This window comes from Mercurialis annua, linkage group LG5 (genome assembly GCF_937616625.2).
Source record: "Mercurialis annua linkage group LG5, ddMerAnnu1.2, whole genome shotgun sequence".
Lineage (NCBI taxonomy): Eukaryota > Viridiplantae > Streptophyta > Magnoliopsida > Malpighiales > Euphorbiaceae > Mercurialis > Mercurialis annua.
Genome location: NC_065574.1, coordinates 40,463,904 through 40,475,273, shown reverse-complemented (window position 1 = coordinate 40,475,273; position 11,370 = coordinate 40,463,904). Strand labels below are relative to the sequence as shown.

At 40.9% G+C, this 11,370-nt stretch overlaps 2 protein-coding genes across 2 annotated transcripts; both read right to left on the bottom strand.

Moving 5' to 3' along the window:
- Positions 1 to 5,694: 5,694 nt before the first annotated feature.
- Positions 5,695 to 7,356, bottom strand: LOC126681843 (uncharacterized). Its single transcript, XM_050377398.1, has 5 exons — positions 7,109 to 7,356; positions 6,899 to 7,031; positions 6,519 to 6,818; positions 6,323 to 6,430; positions 5,695 to 6,021 (listed from the first exon to the last, which is right to left on the bottom strand). Exons 1-5 carry the CDS (start codon positions 7,354 to 7,356, stop codon positions 5,695 to 5,697), a joined length of 1,116 nt encoding a protein of 371 aa, XP_050233355.1.
- Positions 7,357 to 9,239: 1,883 nt separating this feature from the next.
- Positions 9,240 to 11,141, bottom strand: LOC126681842 (uncharacterized). The gene has a single exon (XM_050377397.1). It carries the CDS (start codon positions 11,139 to 11,141, stop codon positions 9,240 to 9,242), a length of 1,902 nt encoding a protein of 633 aa, XP_050233354.1.
- Between the last annotated feature and the right edge of the window lie 229 nt (positions 11,142 to 11,370).

Genomic DNA, 11,370 nt, shown 5'->3' with positions numbered 1-11,370 from the left:
AACAACGAAGGATGACAACAAGAGTTATAACTGCAGGTTTATGAACATAAGAGCAAATGCTCATAAGCGTATGAGTAAAGTAAAAAATTCATTAAAGATCTAAATAACACATCGGTGACCCTTCAAGCATAAAAGAAGACGGACAACAACATGATAATTAATAAGGATGAAACAATAAATCGAGAGGATATTAATCAACGATTAATGATACCCAAAGGAGAATGTCCCGACCAGATGGTGATGACGCAAGAACCACAATACTGAAGACACACCTAAAGCCAAACTATTTTGAAAAGGAAAAATATTGAACAAGAGTAACGATGAAAAGATTCACAGTTACGCAACGGCGAGAAAATACTACAAGTAGAATAGATTGTCTACCAACAAAAAGTGCAAAGTCACAATTACAATGGATAAAGAATTAAATAGTCAGAATGAGGTGCTAAGAGTCAAGATAAAAGAAGAAGTCACTGATAATGCGTAGTAATGGACATCCAAAAGAGTATATGGATAATATTATGAGGATTTAGCAAGATATATGAAAATTCGAGGACGAATTTTTATAAGGGGGGAAGAATGTAATATCCCATAAGTTTAAATTATTGAATTGGATCACGTGTCCAGTTTTGAGTTGCCGGAGTGGCAATATCGGAAAGATTTCCGGGAAATTGAGATAAATAAAACTTTAGTAGGTCGTTTTCGGGAATATTATTATGAGAAATTTAATATTATATTTTAGTTTAAAAGTTGGAATTGGGATTAAAAAGAAAATAAAAAATAATTACAAAAATAAAGTTTAGGTACCAAACTGGTAATTAGCCAATAAATTCTTCAAAATTGAGATTATAAGTTTTGACGGGAAAATATAAATTCTTGGATTGTATTATTTATTAGATATGAATAATACGTATACGAATTGACTAAAGTGTTAATCGATTAATCGATTGATTAAATCGAATAAAGGAAAAGTTCATAGGATAAATTGTAACAAATAAAGAAAACGGAGATTAAAGAAACAATTTAGCCATAAGATATATATGAATCAGATTCAAAGAAAGGAATCAAGAGAAGGGAAGAGAAGGATCCAAAAACCGTTTTTATTTCATTAGTTCATTTCGTCAAGTCGTGGTTTCTCCTTTTGGCGTCTGTTTTAGACGGTTTTCACATCTATCTCTTCGAAATCGAAAGCTCTACTAATCCTAAGCTTCAAATCAAGGTAAAGTTTCGATATTTGGTGTTGAATTTGGAAAGTATGGGCTGTTTTAGAGTTTATGTTGTGTTTATATCGAATTTGACATGCCTAGCTCGGTTTTAGCGTTTTTGGAGAAACGAAATGGCGGGTTTAGTAAGAAATGGTGTTTTGAGGGTGTGTGGGTTGTACGAGCACGGTGGGGAGCCCGGAAAATAGATTTCCAGGGTTGTGCGGGGTGGAGCCGCGTTGTGCGCCCGCACAGCTGAAGCTGCCCGAACGCACAACTAGGCTGTGCGCCCGCACAGCAACCTGTGCAGACGCACAGTACACTCTGCGGACGCACAGTTGCTCTTGTGCGCCCGCACAATGGGCCCAAAGGACCAATTGGGTATTTTTACCCCATTTTGACCTATGTTTCCGATTTGTACGGATATTAGACTTTAAAGATGAATCATGGACTTTGAGAGTCATAAATTAAGATTGAGCTCGACGTTTTAGGTGATTAACGATAATGGAAAACGTTAAGAAATATATATGATCTTTGAATACAAGAAATAGTATTCGTTAAACCGTGAATGTGATAAAAGTTTATCGAATCCACGCATACACTAGAAATGAAGTTTAATCAACCTAAAACCTAGAAGTTAAAAGTATTATGCATGTAAAACATGAGGTTCACATCTAACTAATAAACGTCAACTAATATGTAACAGACGTGTCAGCAAGCAGTGAGGTCAGCGGACGTGGGCTAGTGTGAGCATATTATCATATTGACCACGTCAGAGACTGGATAGCGTTCCAAGTGAGTTGCATTTTACTTTCGTGTATTATCTATAAAAGTTATTTGATAGTATGTTTTATATATTATATTTAAACGCATCGCATCTTATATGAATGGTCGATATGCTATATGATTTGATTGAATCATATACATATAAGAAATCTAGTATATGATCCGAAGAAACTAGCTACCTATAGGGTGTCAATAGGCTATGTGACCACCAGTAATTGAGTCAGTCTAGTGTGTTTAGACTATTTGTGATGATTTTATAAGTGCGCACGAATATGAATATGAAACTTGGATATGTGAATAATAGATACGAGGTTGAACTCGGTTGAATTATCTCGGGACCCGTATCTAGAGGGTTGAACTCGGTCGAACTATCTCGGGACCCACAACTTGGCATTAAGAGATCGGCAGCGGTTGAACTCAGTGGAACTATCCCGGGACCAAAGGTTGAATGATTAATATGAATTCGATAAGAGATAAGTAGGTTGTATTAAGTTTCAGGGTTTTAGTTTCGAACGGATCAAATGCTTGATTATATGTATTTTCGTATTATTATTTTATTTGAAATGCGATGTTATTTTATAATACCGTTAGTAATTGCAAACTCACTCAGCATAGTCTGACTATGTTGTTGTTAAACTTTTCAAGTGCTCAGTGTCTGAACCTAGCTAGAGGTCGTTTTTGGGATCCGGAAGACAGCAGTACATGTATAGTTTTTGACTCCCGTAGCGCTGCAGTAGTGATAACTTTCAGTTGACATAGTCATGGCCAGTAACAGTCGTATTGTATTTGCTGTTTATGTGACTGTTATTTATTTATATCTTTTTGTGGACCACGTTATTTATTTTGTCTCACGAGGCTAGACGCCCGTAATGTGACAGACACATGTGTAGCTGGGCTAGTACGTACGTGGTGCGGAAATTATATGCCCGTGTAATTATGTTGCCTTTTTCATATATGTTTATATATATGACGTATGTGCTTCTGTTTGTGACGTCTTAATTTGATAAGTATTTATGAAAAAGTTTTTACTTATTTTTGGGCTTGTTACGGGTTTCAGAGCTACCACTCCCATTCCCTAGCGCCGGTCGCGGCTCAATATTTTGGGTCGTGACAAGTAGGTTCCTTCGTCTGTGACAAAGCTTATTTTTGTTTGATCTTCTTCCTTCATCGGAATTTCGTTGTATTCTTACGCCGTGTCCGCCAAGCTGTACATCACATACCCCACGGTGGAGTCGACCAATTGATCGATATTGGGAAAGGGAAAGCAGTCCTTTGCGCATTCCTTGTTCAGGTTGGTAGAATCGACGCACATCCGATTTCTTCCCGTTTGCCTTTTTTACTAGAACCATGTTTGTTAGCCAGTCCGTGTATTTGACTTCTCTGATGAATCCCGCCCCTATCAATTTTTCTACTTCCTATGTTATGATTCTTTGGCGCTCCTCCGAGTGTCGTCGCTTTTTTTGTCGAATTGGTTTCATGGTTGTGTCGACATTTAATTCATGGCATGCAACATCCGGACGTGCGCCCTTGATGTCAGAGGCTTTTGTGGCGAACGTCCCTTCAAATTCTCGGAGCACTTTCTGGATCTCTGTTTCAGTCGCCTCTTTCATGTTGGTGCCCATTTTCACTTTTTTCCCGGTGTGGACTTCCCATGGCTTCGTTTCTCATACCGGTTCGGCTGTCGATTCCTCACATGGAAGTTCCAATATCTCGTCTATGTGGAGTAGCTCAGCCATGGCCGCCTAGTGCCTGGCTTTCGCGTTCTCTTGGCTTCCTTCGATAATCATTGTCCCTGAAAAGGTCGGGATCATTATCCTTTTGTTTATTGTTTCGAGGACTGCTTCCGACTCGTAGAGGAACGGTCGATCCAATATAAGGTCATATGGGAGGCTCCTGCTTACGATATGAAAAGGGGAAGTAATTATCCTTTCCTCGCCTTTCCCGTCGTCAAAGTTCACTTGAGGTTCTGTTGTTCCTGTCGTTTGGAGTCTAACGCCTCCTATTCCTCGTACATAGCTTGGTTTTGCCCTTACGCGTATCAGACTCCCCCCGGGTCGCCCAATAGGCCTTCTCTGTGATGATATTAACGCATTATCCCGGGTCTACCGACACTCTCTGGACCTCTCGTCCTCCTACTTTTGCTGGAGCTACGACGATGCCTTCCGGTTCTCTCGGTTCGAGATCCGGACTCACGTTGCATTCCACTACCGGCATCGTAGTTCTCTTCCGTTTATATCTTCTCAGAGAGTTGTCGTCAGTCTCGTCTTTTTTTCTCTTGTTAATCGTGCTTCTTTCGTGTGTGTCCATCTTAACTTGCTTAAATATATGGTTGTGGGTTTATAACGTTCTAGTTGCTCACCACTTCTATCACTAGAATTTTATTTTTCTGAGAATAGTGTTACCACAGACGGCACCAAATGATAGAGGTGGCGATATTTAAGGATTGTATGGGATAAGATCATTGTTTCAATTTGGTGTCTGCTTCATGCAAGATGATAAATGTCTCTGGATCCGGTCCTCTTCATTGATGAGGGACCGATGTATTTATAGGCGAACAATCCCCGTTCTTCTGAGTCGATGTGGGTTATGTGTTGATAGTTGTTTTGCGCTTTTGCTTGGGGGCTTATTCCATCAATTACTAAAATAGGTATTATATTATATTCTAATGTAAGATATCTACATTATTCAAATTAAAAAAAGGTGAAAAGGTTAGGTATTATGTTGTTATGTTGACTAGGTTTAAAAAAGGTAAGGTAATATATACATTATTATGTTTGTTATTTTATATACATATATATATTAGGTAATTAGGTTAGATTATGCTTACATTAGTTAATTAGGTTATATATACATATTAGGTAATTAAGCTAGGTAATATTTATTAAATATATACAAAATTATGTTAATCATTTACAAAATTCGTAATAAATAATAATGACTAAGTAAAGGGGTGCTAAAAGTTAATTTTGGTGCCCGAATGTATTAAAAATGGCTTTTGGGACCCTGCGGTCACTACTATCACGCTTTTTGTGACGGAATATTCCGTCGCAAACTAGGCAAATTCCGTCGCAAATTGACATTTGCGACGGATTTGCGACGGAATATGTCCGTCGCAAATAGTATGGTCGCTAAAATATTAGCGACCAGGGGGTCGCGAAAATGGCGACGGAACACCCGTCGCCATATCCAACAAACCGTCGCCAATTTCGTCTCCCAAAAAATGAAAAGGGAGACGATGTTGGCGACGGAATAATTAATTTTGCGACGGAATATAGCCGTCGCAAAATTAATTGTGATTTGCGACGGGCCCTTTGCGACGGACACAATCCGTCGTAAATGACAAACAATTTGCGACGGATTGTGTCTGTCGCAAATGACAAACATTTTGCGCAGAAAATTTCTGTTTTTTCGTCCGTTTCCCTGTTTTATTAACGACGATTACAACCAGTAAAATCTACTATTTGCAATTCTTAATAAAACTCAATTTCAGAAAAAGAACGCTTTCATATAAAAACATGTTATATTTTACATAACGCAACAAAATGTATAAAGCAAAAAAATACAAAATGTATAAAGTGACAAAATACAAAATGTCAGAAACGCAAACATGACACTACAAAGTCGGAGTGTCGTCATCGTCTGAAGGACCTGGGGGTGGGGGTGGGCGATACTGCGGAGGAAGAGTCTGCATCATCTTCGCCATCTCAGCCTAAATAATCTCGGCCATCCTCTCATTGGCTCTTGCCTGCTGCGCACGGAGATCCTCCACCTCAGTGGTAATCTGGCGCAGTCCGTCCTGGATCCCCGCCCGTACACGCCGCTCGATCTCCTCCTCAGTTCGCTGTGATTGTGTGGACCTGGTCCTCGCCCTACTAGACGTCGTCGTATCCACGTATGCACTAGTCGCTGAACCCAACCCGTAGACACGACGCTTCTTGTTGACGCCCTCGATATCCAGAAACAGTTGGGTCTCGTCGAATTCCGCTGTGCTAGAAGAACCCCCATCGGTCGGCGGCTGCGATGCAGCAACAAGTCTCTGAGCAATTGCATCTTACAAAAAGATAGAAAAACATATCACATAACGGTTAAAAACGTATAACATATGAAATGTAAGTATAATTCCTAACGAAAATTCGGCAGCATTTCCTCTATAATTTGATTAACACCCATTTTTTAGGGACATCCTGCAAACATATACATTTCATATACAACCCACCGGCTGTTAACACACCTAATCTAGTATTTACAATTTAAATTAAAACACATTTTACACTAATTTAATCTAACACTCGAGTAATGTAAAACAACTACTAAAATTATATAGGTTCATGACTTACACTCATGTCCTGGGCCCTCTTGTCTACCATGACACCCTTATCAGCTTTCGTGGAGTGCATCCGAGTATACAGCTCCGTTGCGATAGGCTTGCGGCCGAGCTCTTCAGCCTAAAAGAAAAATAAACAATTTGTTAGTTCATCAGAAAATCTGAAAATAAAAGATAGTTATAAATAAAAAAGAATTCTAGAAACAAACCAACACATCCATATGTCGGATGGCGGAACGGGATCCCCCTGTATGGCGTACTGGTCCGGAACCAGCTCCAGCAGGCTCGCTCATCCTATTAGCGCGAGCTACATCGGACTTCTTCTTCTCGTCCTCTGACGCCCAGACGGCCTTCCAGGAATCCCAGATATCTTGGCTGATCGAGGTATGTTTTTCGTCCTTCTCTCTCATCCTATGAATAACGTCCTTGTATCGGTTGGCAGCACGCGTCATGAATACACTTTTGATGACGTCGTCGCTGTAATCCGCCTTATCCCACCAGTATTCCTTCTGCAAAACATAAACACCAAGTTTGAGTTAGTAATTTTGCGTTAGTCTAAATTCAAACTTTAAAATTAACAATTTATTACCTTAAATTCCTCCCAATAGAAATCTGTCTGCTCTGCAGTCAAAAACCGCCAGGCTCGCCCATTCTCGAACCAGCACTTTCTAAAGATCTCCCGCATAGACCAGGAGATTGGTCCAGAGTTCAACAGCCTCTCCCTGCGAGGTTACAACAAACTTTTACTTTCTATAGTAAAACGATAAAAAAAAAGTAAACTAAAAATTTACATTCTTACCTGCTGGCGTCTGGGAAACACAGTGCCCTCCCCTGGTCATCCAGCTCTGCAGGGGGCTCTCCTGGCTGTCGGGCCTGAATAGGGGGTGCCGCCTCCACCTCCTGCTGCTGACCGTGAACAGGGATGTCCTCAACAGGAGCACGCACAGCCGGGTTACCCCGACCACGACCTCTAGCTAGGTTACCCCGACGTCCCCGACCTCTAGTCGGATCACCTGAACCACCCTGCCCTCTCATACCTGCAGACATTAAAATACATTTCGTTTCATATATAACAATTTAATACATTGTTAAAAAATACATTATAACAAAACATTATAGAAAAATACATTATAAAAAAATAAATTGTTATGTTAACAATAATAAATGAATACAACTAAAACTGCAAAAAATATCCAAAACGTCAGTCAAGTTGTTCTTCATCTTCGTCTGATGAGGATGGCGGATATTCTTCTTCTTCATCTTCAACAGGAGGGATTTGCAACGCATCTTCGTCTGCCACCTCATTCAAGTCAACTAAATTTGTGGGATTGTCGTCTGTTTCAACTGTAAGGGGATTTTCTTCAATGTCGTCTTGAAAGGCCGGGATAATCGCATCGGGCATGTCAAGTTCTGATCGTGCCTTAATTTTGCAAACTGCCCACCAATTTACTTTGTCCCGTCTTCTGCTTGGATATGGAAGGTAATGAACTTGGTCAGCCTGTTTTGCCAAGATGAACGGTTCGTATTTATTGTACCTGCGTCTGTGATTAACATCTACCAAGTTGTATCGATTGGTAGTGTATGTGCCTGTATCCGTAGGGTCGAACCATTCGCATTTAAAAATGACGGTATGCTTCATTGGTTGAGCTGGATACTCTAACTCAATTATGTCTGTTAACACTCCATAAAAGTCATTTTCACCCTCAACATATTCTGTTCCCCTTACGCAGACACCGCTATTCATTGTAAGTTGATCCTGCCCATATTCCTGAGTAAGAAATTTGAAGCCGTTTACATAGTATCCCTTATATGTGGTGACCTTTCTACACGGTCCCTTTGCGAGACTCAGAATAAACGGATTAGTACAGACAGTTGGATCTTTCACCTGTGGGGAGTTAGTAATTTGTAAGATTTATAAACCTTATTATAAAAATGAAAGTCAATTGTTATAAGATACGTACATATTGTTCGAACCAAGAGGCGAAATCACTTTCCAGCACTCTTTCAATTTCTGTTTCACTTATGCCACTATTCCTTTCGCGCAACCCGGCCACAAAACCCTTTAAATGGAAGAGGCCCAAACTACATCAAATTCTAGCAAATATGTGAAATACTACACTATATTTAAATGCTTACTTTCGATGCTCTTTGATTTCGGAACAATTCAGAAGAACATAGGTCCGAGCAGCGATGATCTCATCGTCTTCAAGATATCTCCTACCGCTACCACGCAACGGCTTTCCCTTAGGTTTAAAAATTCCCAGTCTGTCGGCATCGTCATCGATATCCATATCGCAAGTTTCATTTCTTCCCAAAAGCACGGGTAACATCGGATCACCTTCGGCAAAATAATAGGATGCAAATTTAGCGATTTCTTCTTGCAGATATCCACTACTAATGCTCCCTTCCACCCTACCTTTATTAGTGACCTTTTTTTTCAATTTCCTCAAATATTTGTAACCAGATATTAATATTCGTAAGCATTTCCTATAATCATATATTTATTGAACAGATGGATTCGAGAAAAAACCATGACTAATTGATTACCTTTCAAATGGATACATCCAGCGATACTGAACTGGTCCTGCCATCATAGCTTCATACGGAAGATGCACGGGGAGATGCTCCATAGAGTCAAAAAAGCTGGGTGGAAATATACGTTCCAACTTACACAGGATTTTTGGGATCTCAGTTTCCATACGGTTTAGATCTTCCTGTGACAGTGACGTGGAAGTTAACTCCCTGAAGAAGATACTTAACTCTGTTAGAGGCTCCCACACGTTTTTCGGAAGTAGCTCCCGAAGGGCGATTGGCTGAAGTCGTTGCATAAAAACATGGCAGTCATGACTTTTCATTCCATGCATTTTCAGCCCCTTTAGATCAACACATCTAGACAAGTTTGACGCGTACCCGTCTGGAAACTTTATTTTCTAAATCCACTCAAGCAAAACTCGTTTTGAATCCCTATCCAAAGCATACATTGCCTTTGGAAATCTCCCAGTTGCCGGATCTTTAGCTAACCCTGGCCGATCACAGATGTCGTTCAACTCTTCACGAGATTTTGCATGGTCTTTCGTTTTCCCGGGGATATTGAGAACGGTATTAAAAATGTTATCGAAGACATTTTTCTCAATGTGCATGACATCGAGATTGTGACGTATTACATTCGTTCTCCAATAAGGCAAATCCCAAAAGATACTTTTTTTATTCCACCCATGATCTTTTGACAGTAATGCATTAGTAACTTTTGCACCAGGCTCAAATGCCTTCTTAAACCCCAGTCGATCAATCTCTGCTAACAGTTCATCTCCAGTTCTCACCCCTGCAAACCTTTTGCCGACCTCTCGTTTCCCATTACGGAAATCAGTAACATTTCGACGGAATTGGTGATTCGGAGGCAAAAACTTGCGATGGCAATCAAACCACGATTGTTTACCGCTTTTATCCAGTGTGAATGCATCGGTGTTTTCCATGCAGTACGGGCATGCTTTTCTACCAGCAGTGCTCCAACCAGACAACATAGAATAAGCGGGAAAGTCATTTATTGTCCACATAAGAGCCGCTTTTAGTTGAAAATTCTGACGCTTATGAATGTCATATGTCTGGACTCTACATTCCCACAGTTGGTTCAACTCTGCAATTAGCGGCTGTAGGAAGATATCCATTAGGTGTTTCGGGTTTCTAGGCCCTGGTACCAAAACCGTTAAAAACATAAACTCATCCTTCATGCACATGCCTGGAGGGAGATTGTACGGCGTCAAAATGACCGGCCACGAGGAATACTGCTGCCCAAAATTGGTAAATGGCTGAAACCCATCGGAGCATAAGCCTAATCTGATATTTCTCCCTTCATCGGCAAACTCAGAATGCAGTTCACTAAAACGTTTCCAAGCCGGAGAGTCGGACGGGTGGCACATCTTATCACCCTCCATCTCGTGGTCTGCGTGCCACGTCATATGCCGAGCAGTGGCTTTTGAAGCGTACAACCTCTGTAGCCTCGGAGTTATTGGAAAATAGAACATTTTACTATATGGCACGTTAGCCTTTCTTTTTGTGGATTTTCCGTGGGTCACAGGTTTCCACCGCGCATAATTACAAACTTTGCAGTGCGTTAGATCCACGTCCTCCCCCCAATAAATCATACAGTTATAGAAACAACAGTCAATAACCTCAACCGGCAACCCCAAACCTTTGACAAGCTTCTTAATTTTAGCAAAATTCGTTGGCATCTTGTTGTCCTCCGGGAGCAGCTCCTGTATCAATCCGCATACGTCGTCAACTAAAGCTACTGAACCCTTATGTCGACACTTGATATCCATCACTTTAGCAGATGCAGAAAATGGAGAATGTCTTCTATTCCCAGGCCATATGTCTTCTTCAGCCGCACGCATCATATCATAAAATTTTTTAGCTTCAGCATTCGGGAGCTCATCTTCAGGAAACGTTATTTCTGGACCGGCCGCATCAAGAATCATTCTTTGAGCGGAACTGAACTCACCTGGCCCCTCATGTTCATAGTCGAACTCAACATCCTGCTCTGGTAACTGTGCAAGGGGAGGGGGGTTCAAAACGCTCCCCTCGCCATGAAAAACCCATACTTGGTAACCTTTCACGAACCCATTCTTCAATAGATGGAATTCCACCTCATCGACATCCCGATAGCTTGTATTTCGACAACCTCTCTTAGGGCAGGGGCATTTTATATGTACCCCACTCATACAAGCCGGATGCCGTAATGCAAACCGGACAAACTCCTTCACATGCTCCTTATACCCTGTGGTTAGCAGCCCGTTTGTGTGGCTCCTGTACATCCAACTGCGGTCCGTCTCCATTTCTATAGCGCGGATAATTAGAGGTGGGGTTTTCACTCGAGATAAGCAAAGTCAATGTAATTGACTGCTGAAAAGGTAGGGCCCTATCCCATTCGCAAAAAAGGCGCCCCGTAACTCGGCCACGATATATGCCTAGCAACGGAGAAAAATATTCGGCAGCTTTCCGGCGTCGTTCTCCTTTAGTGCGATATTTATTATATGCATTGTAACGCTAATTATATATTCCTTG